This window comes from Salarias fasciatus, chromosome 13 (genome assembly GCF_902148845.1).
Source record: "Salarias fasciatus chromosome 13, fSalaFa1.1, whole genome shotgun sequence".
NCBI classification, from domain to species: domain Eukaryota; kingdom Metazoa; phylum Chordata; class Actinopteri; order Blenniiformes; family Blenniidae; genus Salarias; species Salarias fasciatus.
Genome location: NC_043757.1, coordinates 13731606 through 13751988, shown reverse-complemented (window position 1 = coordinate 13751988; position 20383 = coordinate 13731606). Strand labels below are relative to the sequence as shown.

General features: G+C 41.4%; 2 protein-coding genes across 2 annotated transcripts; one reads left to right on the top strand and one right to left on the bottom strand.

Annotated features, from left to right (window-relative positions):
- The first annotated feature begins 99 nt into the window (after nucleotides 1–99).
- Nucleotides 100–10849, top strand: elovl5 (ELOVL fatty acid elongase 5). Its single transcript, XM_030107013.1, has 8 exons — nucleotides 100–227; nucleotides 4014–4078; nucleotides 4179–4366; nucleotides 6699–6776; nucleotides 7238–7409; nucleotides 8401–8525; nucleotides 8701–8835; nucleotides 9092–10849. Exons 2-8 carry the CDS (start codon nucleotides 4021–4023, stop codon nucleotides 9218–9220), a joined length of 885 nt encoding a protein of 294 aa, XP_029962873.1. The 5' UTR covers nucleotides 100–227; nucleotides 4014–4020; the 3' UTR covers nucleotides 9221–10849.
- A 2572-nt stretch (nucleotides 10850–13421) lies between these two features.
- Nucleotides 13422–18647, bottom strand: fbxo9 (F-box protein 9). Its single transcript, XM_030107207.1, has 13 exons — nucleotides 18435–18647; nucleotides 17497–17568; nucleotides 16580–16702; nucleotides 16412–16469; nucleotides 16050–16149; nucleotides 15776–15906; nucleotides 15576–15690; nucleotides 15351–15469; nucleotides 15000–15090; nucleotides 14822–14917; nucleotides 14643–14736; nucleotides 13930–14084; nucleotides 13422–13826 (listed from the first exon to the last, which is right to left on the bottom strand). Exons 1-13 carry the CDS (start codon nucleotides 18435–18437, stop codon nucleotides 13718–13720), a joined length of 1266 nt encoding a protein of 421 aa, XP_029963067.1. The 5' UTR covers nucleotides 18438–18647; the 3' UTR covers nucleotides 13422–13717.
- Nucleotides 18648–20383: the final 1736 nt, after the last annotated feature.

Here is a 20383-nt window from a genome sequence, read left to right as displayed (position 1 = left end):
TCTCTCTCTCTCTCTCTCTCTCTCCCTCCTGCAGGCTGCAGGCTGCAGGGCACGCGGCCAGCCTGCTTGTTCCTCCCACTCTTTCCCACTGAGCCTCGCATTGTGCTCCCAGCAGCCACCCGGCCAAGGTTACACCGTCAGCGGCTCTCAGCTGCGTCTGCTCCCCCCCCGGACCCGCCGCCCCCAACCACGGCCTCACCGCTGCTGCACGGCTGCCGGACTTCATGGTAAGCTCGACTCCCTTGCTTGAGGACTGGATGTGGACTGGATGCGGGCGCGCGCGCGGCGCACGCCGGCAGAGAGTTTGGTGATGCTGGAGCGGTGACCTCTACTGTAACTGTAGCCCGGCCGATCGGCGGGATGGGAGAAAGTCCGCCGCTTAATATGTTAATTTATTCCTCTCTGGAAGTTTCCAGTATGAAAAAAAAAGGGTTTTGATTAAATCATGTCGCTTTACCCGAGTTCAGGGAATAAAGTGCAGGTTAGATTACACTGATGCACATCTGCGATTATCAATACTGAGCTGTAAATACGCGACAGGACGCTGATTTTTAGACGAAACTGTTTTATCTGTTGTGCACTCACAGCCTTGCACGACTGAAGTAGTTCTGTGAAGGAGGCAGCAGACCGCTGCAGCATATTTATGCGCTCAGCAGTCAACACTGGGACCAATTTGTGTGTGTGTGTGTGTGTGTGTGTGTGAGAGAGAGTGTGTGTGTGTGAGCTGGGGAAAACTTTTTGGTGTTGTTTTTGTGCTGTGGAGCAGCAGACCGTGAGTGTGCATGTCTTTAGGAAACTCCTGAAGAGTTTCTCTAAACTTCTGATGATCATCTGGGTGCAGTGAGGTAATGCTGCTCAGAGAGACAAGCTGCAGTGAATCAGAAGTCAGTCGGAGTGACAGCAAGAAATCCTCCTGTCACCTGCTGGATGGAACAGAATGAAATTACAAACAAAATATATTAACATAAAGGCCTCATTCAACCACACTTTAAAACTTTAAAGTTGTTTTTTTTTCTCTGATACTCACAACAGGAGCTTTTAAAATAAATGTGGGTCCAACAGTTTTTGGTCAATATACATGGAAGAGAAAATAAAATAACATTGATCACAATGTGTCGAATTTCAGCCACATTTTTAGTCTACAACCAAGAGTTGGATGAGACTACAACCGATCGATAAGCAGACCTTTTTTGAGAAAAATGAATGAATAACATAAAAGAGCACTGCATTCAGTAACTAGTTTAAAACATATTGAACTGAGAGTAAATATCAAGAAAGGAATTCTTATTTTAATGCATCTATAAACATCTATATTACTTAACTAAACAGCCACAGATTCATACGAGGGATTCAATTTATTTTCCTGTCATGGGAGTTAAAGGGGAATTCAGTACAGTTTGAATGAAGAAAGTAAACGCACTGATTGCTCTGAAACGAGAGTGAATTTATGATGGCTGATAGTAAAAGATAGGCCTCTGCCAGTTTGCCAGTGGTTATGCTGTGAGTGTGCCAGCTGTGGCACGATTCCCTGAGGCAGTCACCCTCCCACACTTGCAGAAGCCGTGACTTTAACCCTTCAGAGAGCACCGATTTTAATAACTGGACATTTGAAATCCATTTAGTGTTTTGTCTTTTGCTTTCTTTTTACTTTTAAAGCTTTACATGCCATTCATTTGTGATAATACAGCTTTAAATCAGCTGGATATCTTAAACGGACACATAACCTGGCTTGCAAAACCTCTGGCCAGAGACCAACTTCCAACATGGCATGATGTACATCGTCACATTGCCTGACCCTGGCTGTCACAGAATAAATCACTATCAGCCGCAGTGATGAAATCACGGGCCATTGTAGACCAAAGTCCAGGTGATACGTAAACATCCTGCCCCTTTCTTAAATTGTTTAATTTTGCACACGACCGAAGCTCGCCGACCGCCCGGCTGCGCTGGCGCTCTCATGCCGTGGCTCAGCGTGCTCCGATTAAAGCCTCGCAGATTATCGTGTTTTGGTGCAGCCTAATGCATCTCTGATAATCAGAGGAAGGATATTAGTGAAGCGGGGCTGATCAGAATAAGCCATATTTAGTTGCTGCAGATAAGTGATTATTATGGGTGAGTGCACCTGTCGGTTTATCCCGCTGATGTGTGTGTGGGTCTTTATTAAACGGCTTTGTGGAAGTCCTTTACATGGCGTTCAAATGTTGAAAGCAAAGTCACTGGTTTGCAGCCTCAGCTATGCTATCGTATTTCAGTATCATATACGAGCTGTAAGTCCACTGAAAGAGAAGCTGAGGTACATCCAGTAGATTTTTCTCATATTTCTACTCAGCTCAAGCTGACACTGTTAAAAACTGATCAAACTTTGCTGAAACATCACTTGAAATGTGCTCTTTTCCGACATCTTGTAATGGCAAGCACACACGGAGGACATGTTTGGTCTCCTGAGGTGTTTCCAGCTGCACGCGCAGGTGTGGAGGCGGTCCAGTGGTGCAGCAGTCTGTCATGCCACTGAGACATAAAGAACACACACACATTGCAGTTTCCATGGCTGTATGGAGGCTTTTTCATTTGCTATTCCTGAAATAACCCAGCAGAGTCACGAAGAATATAAAGGACAAATACAGATACATCCAGAGCCACAATGAATTTGGAACGGGCATGTTCCCAAGAGTGAAGGACACACACTGTCAGTCTCAGTCAGTTCACTTTCTGAAGAAACTTTCACAAAGTTGTATAAACAGAGTCTAGTAATAGTGCTAATAATAATGATAGTAACCTCTTCAACATATATGGAAAAATGTTCAGCTGTGAACGTTCAGCCACTCACGCAGATCTCTAAAAGTGTGCTTCATATCTCATATACACATATGCTTTTAAGGAAATAAAATTCTCTCCTGGGGGATTCAAGAGGAAAAACATCCTATGTGATATTCCCGTGACAGCCATTTAAATGAGTGTAGGATGCAACAGCAGTGTGTTTGAAGGGATCAGTGATCAGCAGATGCTGGACTGTCGTGATGTGACGTGCTTTAGCAGGAGGCCGTGCACAAAAGTGTGTGAAATAAATCCGAGGGTGTTGCCTGCTATTATTTATTCCTGGAGCGCGCTAAGGCCAATGAATACACACACTCTGACAACCTTCATTACCCCGAACAACCGGAGGGAATCAATACACTCCAGTAGTAACTAAACAGAGTTGCTGTGTACACACCTGCTGAGAAGACAAGAGGGCTGCAGAGTTTTAATCGGCACCTGGGGCTTTGGGGAGAGCTACAAGCTGCTGTGCAAACTGGCACAACATGGCAGATAAAAGAGTTTCAGCTAGAGATTAGCAAAGAAAGTGGTCTCATTAAGCACTGGAGGGAGGGTGAAGAGGTTAATTCAGCACGATCTAACTGACAAGTTTAGGTTCCACTTTGGTGCCACAGTTTTCGTCTTCCTCTGCCTGTCCTTCCGAGCCTTGATCCTCGGGGTTATCTTGTTCATTTTCTTCACTCTGTTTTAATGATTAGTGGCAACTTAAATGAGAGCTGAGTTACTTCCACCAACTGAGCTGCTGTGTTGAGCAGAAGGAAAAAAAAAACACTCCCAACAGAAGTTAAATCGTGGACAATTACACTGTTTCCCTTAATAAATGTGAACATTTGGCCTTTTATGTTCGACTTGATTTCAAGATTGAATCTGATCTTTATTCATTGATACATGGAGACCTCCTGGCTTACGGGTTTTAGACGACTCCCTGCTCAAAGACTGCTGGTTTTAATCAATAGCTGTCATTCATTTGAATGAAGATTAAAGGTTAAGTAAATATACATTGGTCCATCCTATAAGTGACCCTGTCAATAATGCTCGTGCTTTATTTGACTCACTTCACTGTTGATATTCTGGACTTACATAATAGTGTGCCTGCATCACCCTTAGTACAAACATTTGTGTTTATTCTGATTTATGGATATAGTTCTATATTTATACAAAAGTAAAATATGTAATGAATGTGCTTCCTTCTGTTTTAGGTGACAAATGGAGACCTTAAACCATAAATTGAACACTTACATCGAGTCATGGATGGGTCCAAGAGGTAAGAGGACATAAACTGTAGTCTTCTAAGATTTGTCTGCGAATTCCTAGCTCACGTGTCCTATACTCATTCTTCGTGTCTGTAAACCTCCTTATTCCAGATTCTCGAGTGCAGGGCCTCCTGCTGCTCGACAGCTACCTACCGACCTTTGCCCTCACAGTCGTGTACCTTCTGATTGTGTGGTTGGGACCCAAGTACATGAAGCACAGGCAGCCGTACTCCTGCAGACGCCTCCTGCTGCTCTACAATCTGGGCGTCACACTGCTGTCCTTCTACATGTTCTATGAGGTGAGCAGTCTGTTGAGCTCTGACTCAGAAATGACTGTAAACAGAGACATCCTGAATCAGTGTTTCCCAGTAATTTCACAGATGCCAGTGGTTCCATTTGTACATACACACTGTTGCCTTTTGCTTGGAAGTGAACTCCAGTCATTTGGCAAAGTGCAGAGTTCAAGCAGAGTTCACAAAATCCTGTGGGAAACACCGTTATCATCACTGGATTCTTTTCCATTGAACAAAAGTGTGAAAATGAGAAGCTGTGGTTTCGTGGAGTGTGATATAGTAAACCTGTTTCAACTCTGGGAGCTGAAGCCAGAGTAGAAATATACTGCACTATATTACAACATCTAATCCATAAAAATACAGCTATTTGTCACACAGTTATTGTAGTGAATAAAATAATAGTTAATGAGTTTTACAATTCTACAGTCTCTATGCTGTTATAAGCAAACAAGCAGGTTTACCTCCAGATATCATTCTAGTCATGTAATAATCAATATAAAACAGGAAATTAAAAGGTAATAAAACTGTTGAAAAGTTATTTGGAATTTAAACCCAGTACTCAACAGGGATAGTAATGACTGAAATAGTATTTTTACTTTATGGGGTGTTGTTGAATCTTTCTCCTAACAGCTGTGGGTCCACCTTTCAAACAGACAGACCCATTTTAAAGCGTTATCAATGTTCCCATCTGAACTATGCCTTCAACGCTTGACTCTGATTAGACTCGAGACATGTGGCTGCCCTGACCCAGACGCCGCTATCAGAGAGAGAGAGAGAGAGAGAGAGAGATCTATGTTTCAGACATCCAAATCCCTTGTCGACACGAGCACAGCCCTACTCTGTTGAGCTGATTTTAATAGATGCATTGCAAACAAACTTGGAAATGCATTTTATACTTGGAAGACTTGCACTTTATTCATCGGCGATTGAAGCAAAGTTTTGTGCTCGGCGATGCCTCACATGGAGTCTTTGCATGTGTGCGAGTATCTGTTTCCTGCTCTTCAATCAGCCGGCAGACCAGGCCTCCTGTCCTTCTCTCTGCATTGCGTAAGGCCCCAGCGGGCCGTCGGCTGTCGGATTCATTAAACCCTGCGCTCGGACAATGCCCCGGCCACAGGGTGAACTTTTGGCAGTCCAAAATCAATACCACCTGATGTGAGTCAAAGTACAGGGCAGCTTTGCTCTTTGACAGCGTTCCAGGGAGCGGTGGCTAATCACTGTGATTAATTTTATCTGCTGACTGCAGCAGTTGTGAATCGGACTGTGGGCTTTAAAAAGTTCACATTTATGCACATATATATTAAAAAACAAAAAAACCAACAACAACCGTAGCGTTTAAAAATAATGACCGTGTTTCCAGTTCATAAGTAATGGGAGTTTCTTGGCTCTGACTTGAACCACGGAAACCTTTTACCGCAACAAAGACAGTAGATCTATATTGGTCTGGTGAATCAGCATTGAGCTGCACCATGAATGTACATTTGAAGATTTGTTCCTTAAAGACACACTCAAAGGATTTCTAACCAGATTTATCAGGAACAACAGCCATAAGAAAAACCATTTCATGTTGGATTTCAGTGAATAGTCCTGATTTAATTCAGTCAAAATGATGCTCTGCTTGTTCAGTTTGGACTCTTGGGGCAGGAAGCAGATTTATCCCAGGTGATCTGAGAGATCTGGGACCTTTATGTAATGTCACAGCTGACGTACAGTTTTGTGTAACCTTAAATTGTTCACTGTTTTTCAAGCTCACTGTTCAACCGATTCAGGAATATGAGGGTAGAGCAAATTAATTAGCACATAAGATGTAGAAAAACACAGGAAATAATTAATGTAGTAGTGCTTCAACATGCAATAGTGGAAGGAACGTCAGTTTTTAAGTGTTGCCTTCTAAGTTCAGAGAGAAAATGGAATTCCATCAAACAGCTTCCAGCTCGTTCTCTGATAAGAGACACTGACCGGGGGACCTTTAAACATTACCTTTTATTTAGATTAAATCTTTAAAGCTGCCGTCAGCGGCTAAAGCTCGGTCATCATGACCTGACACAGCAGAAATGAGACATTAAATCTGCTTATCTCCCTTGCTTCCCGTGCGTTTGTTTGGGCGTGAATTTATTCTTTGTCGGAAAGAGAAAGCGGCATCAAATCATGCGATCCATCTAATTTCCCTTTTGTGTTAGTAGTGTGTGTGTGTGTGTGTGTGTGTGTGTGTGTGTGTGTGTGTGTGTGTGTGTGTGTGTGTGTGTGTGTGTGTGTGTGTGTGTGTGTGTGTGTGTGTGTGTGTGTGTGAGTGGTTGAAATGCCTATTTATCCTTCGTCCTAATGGCTCTGTGTGCAGCTGGTCTCTGCTGTGTGGCCGGGCGACTACAGCTTCTACTGCCAGAACATCCACGGCGTTCCAGAGGTGGACAGAAAGGTCAGTGAGACCTGAACAGTGCCACCTTTTCAGGGGTCACTCTTGTTGTTTAAACTCCAAATATTTTTCATTTATTGCAGAAATTAACAGAGCACTCACTGTATTGTGTACATATTATGTAATATATCGATATGTCATGTATATATTCTAGATCTCCTGATTTAATCACTATGATAAATAAATCCATGTAATCTGTAGAGACATGGAGGCGGTTTAATCCGACTCTTTTCATTATAAACGCTCTGCAGTGTGCGTTCTGTGGAGGTGAACCGAGAGTTAAAGTGAAATGTGCACAGCTCTGCAGTTCTGCTGGGATTAAATGTGAAGTGTCACTGTGAAGGAGAGCTAAACCCTTTAATGATTCCTCCTGGATTTTGAAGATCACTGCCGTGCGCCTCACCTCCGAGTTCTGTTCTCACTCCTGCCTGTGTTGTACGTGTCGTTCCGCCGTGTGTCCTCAGGTCATAAATGCACTGTGGTGGTACTATTTCTCCAAGTTCATCGAGTTCATGGACACCTTTTTCTTCATTCTGCGAAAGAACAATCACCAGATCACCTTCCTTCACATCTACCACCACGCCAGCATGCTGAATATCTGGTGGTTCGTCATGAACTTCATCCCCGCCGGCCATTGTGAGTGTTTCACACAGCAGTTCCAGTAACCACATTACACCGTTTGGCCTCACAGGGAGCTGAATAATTCAAGTGCTCTAATGTTAAAGCCATTAGGCCCTCAAAAAAAACAGCCTGTTTTCTTCGCCAAGTCGACACTAAGTCACACTTTTTGATCCTCTTTGCTTCAGGAAAGAGCAACATGATTGAAATTCATTGTTACTGCCGTATCCACACACTGGGAAAGTCCCACTTTGTTGCAAATCCCACCGTTATCGCAGTATTTGATTAGATTGTTGCATTTTAAATGTAAATTTCCATTATATCCTCATTATACAAACCCTCTCCCTACAAATTCAGCTGAAAAAAGTTTCTTTGACAAACTAAATGAAGTTTTGTTAAAAAGTAAATAACAAAAAATACTCAGTTCCACTTATATAAAGTTCTTTATTACAAATGGTTAATAATCAGTAGTCAGCCAACTGCTTTTCTAGGCCAAATGGTTTATAGATGTTGTAATAAGAGCTTTTATTTTGTAACTATGAGAGTGAGTTCACCATAAAAATTGAAATATAAATCGAAATTCAGCAGTCGTTCTCTTTAATTTTCACTAAAATTCATGAAGGGAAATTACAGTTGGGGGAAAAAAATCTTTTCACTTCAATATTTGGGACCAAGAGCATAAAAAAAGTGGTTAGAATTGAAGCCTGTGGAACAATTCTATCAGTCTTTTTTTAACCCGACCTTTGATAAGAAGTAGAAATGCAAATCACTTCTGTCACATCTTAATCAGATGAGTAAGCAGGCGATACTGAAGAAACGTGTCTCATTGTGTTTATTGGATTATTGTAGTATAGTGTATTTCCCACAATGCACTCAGAGATGGTAGCAGATAAAGAAGCTCACTGTCGTCACCCTCTCTCTCTCTCTCTCTCTCTCTCTCTCTCTCTCTCTCTCTCTCTCTCTCTCTCTCTCTCTCTCTCTCTCTCTCTCTCTCTCTTCTTCGTCTCAGCGTACTTCGGTGCCTCCTTGAACAGCTTCGTCCACGTGGTGATGTACTCTTACTACGGCCTGTCGTCCATTCCAGCCATCCGGCCGTACCTCTGGTGGAAGAAGTACATCACACAGTTACAGCTGGTGTGTTCTGGCCTCGGTGTCGTTCTCACACACAACGACAGCTGCTTTAAACTTACCGTCATATCATTTAAAAATAGTTTTTCTTATTTTGCAAATAAAAAGTTTCAAATATTACATCGTCAGCCTTTGTTTCTAAAATAAAAATCACTGCATGCGTGTTGTGTTCCCTCCACAGGTCCAGTTCTTTCTCACCGTGTTTCACACCTCGTGTGCGGTCATATGGCCCTGTGGTTTCCCTCTCAGATGGCTCCTTTTCCAAATAAGTTACATGTCCACGCTCATCATCCTGTTCGCCAACTTTTACTTTCAGGTTAGTCATTGTTCTGTCTGTTTTTGTTTTTTGTTTTTGTTTTCAGTTTGAAGTTGCTCACACTGATGGAGAAGTCTGCTGATATTCTCCAAAACCTGCCCTGTTTTAAGTCCTCAAAAACTGATCCACGTGTGGCTCAAGGGTCTGAGGCTGCAGAGAACACCGTCTGTTACATAAACAGCAGAAATGAAACAGTGTTGCTTTCATTATGAGGCGCGCTGACGTGTTGTTTCCGCCTCTCTTTGTCTCACTCAAGACTTACAAGAAAGCCCGGGCTTCATCAAAGAAGGATCAACAGAACGGCCTCCCGCTGTCGACAAATGGACACTCGAATGGGACGCCGTCCTCCGACCGCAGCACGGCGAGGAAGCTGAGGGTGGATTGACGCTTGAGAATAACGGATTCTCTCTGTAGCTTGTTAGCCGATGCTGCTAGGAGGTTCAAGTATGTTCTTATCTAGGGTAGTCTACTTCAATTTTTTTTTTTTTAAGCCATATAGCCACATATGTTCAAAGACTCTCCGTGATTTTGCACATCTTAGTTTTATAGAATTAAATTAATTAAATTAACATGATTGCAGAAGTATTGTAGTGTGGTCGACACTGTACAGCATTGCCTTTCCCACCTTGTAGAGGTGATTCACCCCAACGCAGCGAGAACACACACTCACACACACACACACACACACACACACAGACACACACACACACGCACAATCATGCAGAAAGTCCAAAGATGAAGGCTTCAGTGGACATGTTGGCGGCTCAGAGTTTTATCAACGTCGACCTCATGACAATTAAAAATGAGTCTTTAATATGTAACTAGCATCCTAGGTTTTTATCTCATCCTTACCTGTGCAGTTGCATAATTGTTATTGTTATTGCAGATATATTAGACCTCTAACCAAAGTATAACCAAAGCGTAAAGCACAACGAAATGGGAGGATTCATATTTGAGGGCAGAGGAAGTTGTATTAACTCAGTCGTGCTCAGAAGTAAAGTTACAAGCTGGTTTCCGTTCATGTCGACTTCCTTAGCTTCTGGAGCTTCTTAGAATAAACGTAGCTGAATTCCGAGACGTTTGTAATCCAGCTGCTTCTTGGTAACAATTTAGGTATCAGGTAAATATAGTCATTTGATATATATATATACATGAATGACTTTGGAAATAATAATTGTAAAAGGAATCTGACCACAAAGTCCACTGCAGCTTCAACAGACCTTCAGACAGCATGATCCGTCTCAGCTTGGGGGAATAAAATAAAGGAAACGGAAAGAACTTGAGATCTATGACAGCCAGGGATCACTTAACTTAAAAACTTCAATACGTCACTGTTTTGTTTTGTTTTTTAGTTTGTTCATAAATAGGGTGCCTTCTTCTGAAAAAGTCGATCTGGTTTCAAATCGAAATACTTTATTAATCCCAGAGGGAAACGTAGCATTCTTCACTTCATTCATCAATGTCCAGTAATACATGTCAGATTTGAAATCCTGTGCCTCAATCTCTTCTCTTCGTACTTATCAATCATCCTGAATTATCATTTCTGGCTGATAAAGCGTGCTAAAACACAACATGATGCTGGTCTGAGGTTTTAAAAAAAAGGGCTGGGATTCAGTCTCCGTCTGAACAAAACCTTCAGGAACCTTGAAAACTGACTTTAGATTTGTACATGTTTTTGCAGAGACGAACAGTTTCGAACTATTTCCTATATGCTATGTCAAGCAACTCATCTGACGTTTGACAGGAGGAGTTTGGAGTAATTCAGCTATTTATTTTTCGTGTCGATTGTGTTCATGTTGTTGCAGTCAGACTCACGCTGCGGGCCGATAACAGGAAACACCGTCGCAGACAAGCGGATGCAGTTAGTTTTGCAAAGCCTGTAAATCTGGCTCCATCCCCCCGTCGAGCGGCGCTGCTCCACAGGGCTCATTGAATTTAATGAGACGTGTCACACCATTGTACAGATGACCTACATTTACTGTCAACGCAGCAGAAATCGTTAGAAAATTGAAAATCGAATCAAGAGATTTCAGAAAGTGTCCCAAATGACTAATTCAGATGTGTGCCCAACAACTAGAGGACTAAAACGTCTGGAAACAAATAAAAGAGGGGGAAACGATGTACAAAAATACAATTTTCTCCACTTCTTTTATGTCAGAAAGCCCTCACGTTGTTAGAATATGGAGATTTTAATGTTTTTGTTATCTCTGAAATTTATAAAACACAATGAAACTATCCCAGCAAGGAGCTGTGTATCAGTTTAACTGCAGTAAATAATGTATCCAACAGAGCAACTCTGTGAGACCCGGTTATAAATTTTAATTAACTGTAATGTTTAAAAATTGAAAATCCTTTAGTAATGTGTTTACGGCGGGACTCTGAACAAAGCGTCTGCAGGGAGCTTCAGCCGTCTGCCAGTAATTGCTGTAATTGGGGCATCAATGATCTTTGCACAAGAGGGACCCAGTGAACGTCCTCTCTCCTGGACCATCCGGAACTTTTACTGGGACACTGATGCATCTATTATTAAAGAACAGTCCCTCAACTTTTAGAAATACAGCTGCCACATCTTAGAAACTAAAGAAGATGCAACATTTGTGCACCGGTTGTTCGGTACGATGAACTTAAAGCAAATCATGGTGGTCAGTCAGTGGATTCAATTTGGAATAATAATACAATTCCACCATTTTGTCAGCAGAATTGATCTGATCCATAAATATCTATTAAAGGTAAATCTGTGGAAGTGTATTACTCTGTTATTTTTATCACAGTTTTTTGTCGCAGTTGGTCTTTGTTGACATAAACTGGTATCACTGGATATAAGAGGTCTGACTTTTTTAAGAACAATATAAATAAAAATATTACTCCATCGTAAGTGATGAAAAGCCAAGAAAATGTACAGGTATGTATTGAGCTATAAATTTTATAAACTGTTGAAATGAATAGATATTTTCTGAATTATGGGTAAATCTGAGTGAAGGTGACTTGTGCTTTACTCGCTGTAACAAAATTAAAACTAAGATTGTAAAATTTGTTGGTTTCACTTGTTTTGTTTTGTTTTTTTTTTGTTCCTCTTTAAAAAATGATGCTACACAAAATGCTGCCTGCTGATTTCAGAAACTGTTTGCGAGTGAGAAGAGACGAGCTTCTGCTGAGTCACTGCCACAAACCGTCATTCCAGCCTCCGTAAATTTAATTTTGCTTAATGTCTGAAGCCATTAGACACAAATGTTAAGCATGTGATCTGGCTCCATGTTCATTCCTCTCGCTGCACTGAGACTGAAATCAGAGAGATGAATGATAATCTGCAGGCAGGTCGGGCTCAGACCTTTTTCTTCCTTCTCTGCCACACGTGAAGTTCGAAAACCAGAAAGGTCATTTGACCTCCAACTGTTTCTGCTTCCAACATCGAGGCGCCAAATGCAATCAGGTGTCACTGATATTATTATTTCACTGGCAAAGAAAAAAACATGGCAAGCTTTCGCTGCCGCAGGTTGTCTGCTGAGGCCTCTTTCTGGCCTGCATACCTTACATTGGACACCCTCAAGACTCAAAGCATTGTGACATTTTTGGCATTCTGGCTCTCGCCGGCTCGTGAGTGTCTTAATATAATCAGTTTTAGTAAAAAGGGCTTTTCCTTCAGAAGTTAACCAGACAGGGTTAAAGAAGGCCTCCTTCACGCTTTTTCTCTTGGGTGCAAAATATATTTTCTTCATCATCCTCATCTCTGGGCTGACGGAGCCTGTGTAGAGGACAGCGGGTGTTTGTGATCCTTGGCAGCATGACAAAAACCTCTCACTGATACTCAGAATCAGAAGGTTGTGGAGACTCCTTTCTGAAAACAACAGCGACGTTACTCAGACCTCTGGAAATGAACTGTTTGGTTTTCGAACTGTCTGCATTCGTGCCTGCGATCTCAAACAAATCCAACAGATTTTTTTTTTTTTTGCAAAGTTTTGCATAAAATTGAATCAATAGTGAACTTCTTCCCTGGGCCTCTCTGAACAGCTTATTGATTCATAAAATCATCCTATCACTGTGCAGTGACGGCGCCGAGAAAACTGCAGATAGATAACTTAAATCTAAAAACTATAAAGACTAAATTTATAAAGTTTAATCTTCAGATGATGAGAAAGCAATTGTGTAATGCTGGTAAGACTTTCTCCAGTTTTCTTCAGTAGGAATACACAAACAAACCCAAATATAAGTGTTTGGAAACAAACTGAGGATTTACGTACCGTTGCCACACAGGATTTCCAACAGACTGTAGTTCCTTTCAGAAAAACCAGCAATAGTTGAAATCGACAAGCCACGTATTATTTGAGCCTAATCCAATACAACTTTCAAATTCATTTTTCCCCCTCTGCAAATCCCGTTTGATCTGTCCGTGCTCAGTTCCCAGAAAATGTAATGCGTGGATTATAGCCTTGTGCCCTCAGAAAGACAAACGGTGAAGCAGTCTGAAATCACATTTGCAGCGTCTTTTCAATAAGACTGAGTAATAGGAAAGGTGACGGCGATGATTTCACAGTGACTTCTCATTTTTCCTACAGCCACGAGTCAACTATTGAAAAGAAAAGCTGACGCCTTGTTCATCACTGTTTATTGGAGGAAGAAAGTGCACCATGAGAACAAAAACAGCATGAACATTCATAGCTTGGAACAGGTCAGAAATGGTGCTAATTAGTTTAGCTTCCAGCAAATTACCGAATTTCTGAAATCAGAAAATAAGTAGTATTCTATAAGGTGAACCTGAAACATGACAAGCGTGTGTGAAGGTAACAGACAGGTTCGAAAAGCGACAGGGACCCAGCTGCAGCACAAATTTATAACAGGACCAAGTGGATGCGTTTTGTTTGAATGGTGCAGGCTTCTGCACTGCCTAAAGAGGCTGCTCAGAGAAAGCAGTGTAGCTCTTCACTCGTGCGAAGAAGAAGGGCGTGTACATCCTGTCCAGGTCGAACGCGGTGACCACGGTTTCCCCCGTCAGCCTGGAAACACAATCAAAGCTTGAGAACGTTTCAGATAATGTCATGAGGACGGCGTTATGGGATTTGCCCTTTCCGTGATCTGATTACACGAGTATTTGCTCACTTGTAAGTGATGTGGCAGGAGTGGTGGATCCACACCAGCTTGCTGAAACTCTGGCGCCCCCCGGAGGACAGATGCAGCCCCACGTGGAAGCTGTGCTCGGTCTCCGGGGCGGCGCTTCTCCTGTAGAACCGGTTCTTCTGAAACTCGGCCGCTTTCTGTGGACAAACAACAAGCTTCAGGAAGAACCAGGAACTGAACGATCACCTTAAACATGCAAGTAATATGACTTTTAATCAAAAGTTAAAACATTATTTTAACCCCCCCTCCAAAAAAAAAGTTTCTATTTTAAATTAACATGAAACTAATAAAACAAAGGAAAGGCAAGTTTCATTAAGTAAAACCTATAATAACTGCTTCTGTTATATTAGAACAGGAATAGAAATGATGAAGTGAGGCTGCAGAAATTATTCTATTTCACTAGAAATTACAAGCATTTGATTTTTTCATACATTTCCTAAAGAAAAAGTAAATGATGACTTATTGCACGCTTAATTTGTTTTTTGACCCTTGTGAAAAAACAAATAGCTCAATTCATGATCTGGTAAAATCAAGAACCCGCATGGTGTCTCTGTTAAAAAAATCAAGCTGAAACCTCATTTGTTCCACTGGGACGTATATGTTCCTGCCCTCAGTGACAATAAACTCCTTAAAACAGCTATAGCGAAGGACGGAAAGATTAATCTGACCCCAAAATGGCCTAAACCTTCACTCACCTCCTCTTTTTTCTTGCTGACAACAGCAAAAACTTTGGTTTGATTGTCTGTCTCCTGTGACAGGCGGAAATGACCGAACAGAACCGCATCCATTCTGTGAAAAGACGACAGGCTTATATTTATATTCTGATGCTGTATTGTTTGTTCGGGGTTGATTTTGTATAAAATCGAAGGGGGACCTGGTGTTCCTGGTACGCAAGCGGGGCACGACGCTCAGGGGGTCATCGGGGGTGGTCAGCATGATGACTTGTCCGTCGGGGAAGAAGCGGAGGTACCTGTGAGGGTAACCGCAGCGTCAGCACTCAGCTGAACCCTCTTCACAGGTTGACAATCGTAAAAAATGCCAAACATATTTACCGATAGTACTCGACATGATGCCAAGCCCTGTAGAAACCATCCAGTGACTCCTCGCCTTGGCGGATGTAAGACGTCTTGCTGATGTAGACGCCTGAGGTAACGATACGAACGGAATTCAACATCCAGTAAATCTGCAGACTAAACATTCAGATTATAAAATAAAGAGTCAATCAGCAGAATGTCACAGTTAAAAAGGTATTTAGCTTTGCACTCGTTGTAGTTATGCTCTTTAACTTCCTGTTTTGAAGACGGTATAGGAGCTTATTTCAATCCACTGTCATGATTGTGGGAATACTTCAGATGTCATTATGAGACTCAGACTGAGATGAAACTGACAGAAGATTGAACTACCATCAAAACGGACTCGTGGCCTTTGCAGAAACATCTCCCGCCAGGATTTGAAGGGTCCAAGTTTGGTGCAGTTCCTTCCCCACACTTTTAAACAAGCCGAACGCCAAATCTCCGGATCCCTGCAGAGAAAGAGGCTCTTATTTAAAAATAAAACTAACTTAGAGTTGTTAGTGAAATGTTTCCCAAACAGGAAAAGTAGGGAGCAACAGGACACACTGGGCTGACCTCGCGCACATGTAAAACCCCCGGCAAACCAACGAGAGCTGCTCCAGGGCCCGCATGTCCAGGTCACTTGAAACGACCCAGCGGAATACATACATCAAGATCTCACGCGGCAAGGCTGCAAACACACACAACAGGAAAACAATTACTTTCCTATTAACACAAACTCTAGAAACGTGTAAAACGACAATAGAAAGACTTACCCGAAATGTGCACCTGAGTCATATCGATCTCAGGAGTGCAGATCTTTGGAAAAGTGCTCTCCAGTGTGAGCTGCTGCTCGAAGTATGCAAGTAAATCCTCAATCTCCCCGTCGGTGTCGTTGTCCTCCATGCTTCACAGAGGAAAAAAAATCACGTTTAGAAATGAGGCTGTCTTTCTCACCAAGTTTCTCACAACAACTTTGAAAACATGTGCTTGCTGGATGGTGTGACTAATGTGTGTTAAACTACGTGGGGGTTCAGGTAATCAGCTTACTAGTTTTCTCCACTTCGGTCTGCCTCCGAAGGACGGCTGTAGTTGATTTTGAACTCAATATCAGGAACAAGCTGCATAGCCATGCGGTAGAATTTGATAGCTGCAAGAAAAACACCTCAGGTTATAAACAAGAAAACAATTTTGGAGAAAAAAACTATAACCTGTTTGGGTGGGACACATACACTAAATATTCACACTCAGTCACTGCAGGATTCATTCACAACTCTGACAGGTTGAGTCATGTTCTAACTTTGCAGCTTCGCCACTTCTATCCTGGGACTTCCTGAATCAGTACTTCTGGTGGTGTTCTAACACGAGGTACATGTTTTAGTTTGGATTTTTGCAACATCTAATGTACGTACCTTCATAGACAGCACCACTCTGCTCTTCCTGAACCGCTCTCAGAAACAGTTCTGTGGCCTGAGGAAAGAGGAGAGTCACATCGGTCGTTTAGCGGCGCTGCAAATTTCAAAAACTACATTCACCGTACAGTGAAGAGAAGTGGGTGGAGAAGTCCTTTCACCACTTACTCTCTCCTCCCGAGCATGTTCTTGAGTCCTCCTCTGACCTTTAGCACGCAGCTGTCGGTCACTCGCTCCACCGCTCGGTTTGAGCTCAGACATCCACTGAGCTCTGAAGACGTTGAGCTCCTGCTGCAGTTCAATCAAAACACCAAGGACAGCTGTGAGCTTCACCCTCTTCAGACTGACTTGGAATTTTTACTGAGAACAGCTGTCACTTCTACTGCACCTCTACTCATCTCTTACATGTATTTAAAGGGTCGTGTGTGATGTGTGCAAAAAGGAAAGATTGAGTATTGAAATTTGCTTTAGAAAAAATGTTTCTGTGCTTTTAGTTTTCCACTGAACTACAGGAGTCCTCAGGTATGAAGGTTTAGACCAGAGATTACCAATCTGGGTTAAAACACTGATGAGGAGAAGGCGCCTGCAATTCTGTGGTCATAACAGCGGGTGTGTCTTTCAGCATTTGGCAATCAGAGATAAGAAAAGTGGGTCTGCAGCGTCTTTCAGGGGAAATTCTCTAAAAAAGAGGTTGAAACCACTGTTTCCAAGGCCTTATTGTTAAACATTTTTTCTCCACTTTGAGCCTTTCTGTTGTGGACAGGTGAGTGTCTCATGGAAACAATTTGCATTTTCCTGCGGTGCAACAAAAGCTTTTCTCTGAAGGTGATTCGGGTCATTTCAACATCCTGGATAGATAGAGGAGGTAGTTTTCTAGGTAACAGACAGTCACTAAGCCAATATAACTTCAATGTTTATCTAACCTTTTACTGATTTACAATGGGTGGCATGAGTGTCAGTGTACATGACCTGTTCAGAGATAAAAGAAGCAACAGAATGGGGGAAAAAAAGGATGAACAGAGTTGAAGAAGTATCTGGTATCAGACAGGAAGTTAGACATGAGAACAGATTGAAAATACTCTCACATGAAGGTTTGGGTCATCTGAACTCTCATCTTCATCCTCAATCGTACCACCAAGGTCAGCATTTTTGTCAGCCTGCAGACAGACAGTAAAGCATCTATTTACTGTTTTGAAGGAAGATTTGCTGAAAAATAAGAACAAAACAGTAAACTATGAAAACAGAAACTGCAAATCACGATAAGTTTTTTTTCTTATTATTATTATATCTATTAACTTGGACAAACCATTAAGGTGTGGACAGATCGGAATGTACATACTAATATGGCACTTGTCAAAGTTGCAAAACTTTTGTTGCGCAACATGTAACACTTGCCACTTTTCTTTATAATGGAGCCCAGATAAAACAAGAACTTCTAGGTTTATAAATGGAAAAGGTGAGCTGAGCTACAGCGGATATTTGCTGGCGTATTTCCATGAGTTATGAATCCAACACGTCGTGTATATCTTATTCTCTTGGCGTTAACAGTGGAGCTCAGTGGAGGCCTGATCAGGAAGTAACCAGTTATTGATCTGAACGGGCGTAAACACTGCAGGACTTAATGAAGGAAAACACTACTTTATGAATATGCCAGCAATATGAATCCGTGTCGAACATCTACGGCTGAGAAATAAGGTTATTATAACTAACTTAAGTTCATAACAATGTAATGCATTATGAGAAACTTGGTGCTCACGTAACGAACACACGCAGCGCAATGCTAACGTTACCTCGACGAAGATAAACACATATTACAATGTCTAACTAAGAATACCGCACATTAATAAGCATGCTGCGGTTTTCATGGGAGCCTCTTTGAGGTTTCGCGAGGCGTTACTCGCTGAAAAGAGACGCGTCGGGTAAGAAATGCGCTCAGGTGGGACGACAGGTGATGTTAGCATGTTAGCCTATTAGCAAGGCTGTCGCGTTCGGATCTCATGTTTTAAAACAACAAGTCTCCTACCATCCTGACAGCTGGTCCAGCAGGTCTGCTTCAAGTCTGCACAGGCGCTTCGCTCTACCGTTTACAGTTCACGGTCGGAGAAACGAACCACGCAGCCGACATATTTGCGAGCTCGCAGGAACGCAGCCATCTCGCTGAGCAGCCCGGAGCTCCAGTGACTCTGGGCGGCAGGAAGTGAGCTGAAGCCGGGGACGGGCGCAGGAGAGCGGCCCTGGTGGACAGTGAGACCCTGCAGAGCTCGTACCCAGGAAGAACAACGCTTATCATGTGTTTGCACACCTCATACACACTGATAAAGTCTTGGAAATGCACAAAAAATATCAACGTATCAGAGCTAAGGGGAATAGACTCAAATTTATTCATAAAAAAAAAATGACATTTTCGATGTTGTCACACTGACATAAAAGATGCGTCAAATGTTCACACAAATACACGTTTTCAGCAGAAAACTTACATACACGCAATATCAAGTGTCCATACTGAAGAATTATAAAATAAACTTTGTTTTACACATATTCAACAATAAAACAGGACACCTAAATGTTCCCACATTGGTAATAATTTTTTTAATGAAAAATAAATTACGTAAACAAACGTCAAGTGTGGTCACAGATACACACTAAAGACTTAGAAATAAAATAAAAAATATACACACACAGGAACTTGCACAGAAGAGGTCTGCATGTGGCATATAGCCAGTCTTTAGTTTTACTGGAAGGAAGTATGAGTAACTGATGGTATTTCAATTAAATCTATTTTAACAATACCTACACAAGCCAAAATTTACAAACATTAACCATGGTTCCTTGCCAAAATAGAGTGAAATAATTTTGTGGCTAGTATTTCCTTCTTATCTTTGCAAATAAAAATGCATTTAATTATCTGAGTTTGTTCAGATACTCTGTCCAGAGCTGCAGAATGACCTAAAATTGTCTCTGTAAAAGTTCAAAATACCTATTGATGTTCAAACCTCTGAAAGAATTACATATTACATAGCCAAATAAGAATATTATCATATTGAATGTTTAGAAAACAACAACATAAAACAAACAAAATGGAATTTTCAGTAAATTAATGAAGTTCAACATCACAGGGAATATTTATTAGTTATGAAAAGATGGTTCTACAATACACAGTACATTATACCAACTATTAAAATAAATAAGTTCTTATTTGTTATATTCAATAAAATTGAAGTTTATTTATTTTTTAGTTTAAATATGCATAATTCTAGTCACAAATAAACAAAAATATCAATCCTGTCAGATGGTTCTGCTATTTGACCCTCAGATGGGTGCTCAGTATTGCCCTCTACAGTGAGGCAGAGGTACTTCCTGCTTCCCCACTCCTTGCTTTTTCACTGCAGCTTTATCAACAAGATTAGATATTTCATAGATCAACATCAAATACAAAATTGTTTTTGTTTTTGTTGCTTGTAAAGAAAAAAATGTCTTAAAAATTATATTGGTGGAAAAAAAGCTGTTAAAAAGCACGTTCATCTCATCAACTCAGTTAGCATGGAATCAAACAATCTAGAAGTTTCGGAACAGGAAATAATGTGATTTAAATAATGAAAAAAATTGAAACTATTTGAATCATGCTCAAATGTTATTCATAGCACATTATACTGCAGAAATAGAACTTCGACTGCACTATTGTTTTGTTTTTGTTTTTTTTTTGTGCTCCCTGAGGAGAATACAGACATTTAGGTATGTACCAGTGCATTGCAAACAATCATGGACATGAGAAAGGGAGAGACAATCTCAAATCTCACACTAAACCCTTATTCTGCTGATTTATCATGGATTAGTTTCCTTTGCAGTTATGCACAATGTTAGTTTCTTTAGTCTTGCACATTTATTCAAGGGTGTAACATAAAAGACTGGTGAAGCAGGACTGATGTGGACTTGGTTCATGTTTGGCAGGATAGTTGTCCTGACAAATCTGAA

What these genes read in the sequence shown, in the direction of transcription:
- elovl5 (XM_030107013.1), top strand. Translation starts at nt 4,021, where the DNA reads ATGGAGACCTTAAACCATAAATTGAACACTTACATCGAGTCATGGATG. An exon ending in CCTTCTACATGTTCTATGAG is followed by an intron (nt 4,367 to 6,698) that starts GTGAGCAGTCTG and finishes CTCTGTGTGCAG; the next exon opens with CTGGTCTCTGCTGTGTGGCC. An exon ending in TCGCCAACTTTTACTTTCAG is followed by an intron (nt 8,836 to 9,091) that starts GTTAGTCATTGT and finishes GTCTCACTCAAG; the next exon opens with ACTTACAAGAAAGCCCGGGC.
- fbxo9 (XM_030107207.1), bottom strand. An exon ending in GACCGAAGTGGAGAAAACTA is followed by an intron (nt 15,907 to 16,049) that starts GTAAGCTGATTA and finishes TCCTCTGTGAAG; the next exon opens with CATGGAGGACAACGACACCG. An exon ending in GGGTTTTACATGTGCGCGAG is followed by an intron (nt 15,470 to 15,575) that starts GTCAGCCCAGTG and finishes CTTTCTCTGCAG; the next exon opens with GGATCCGGAGATTTGGCGTT.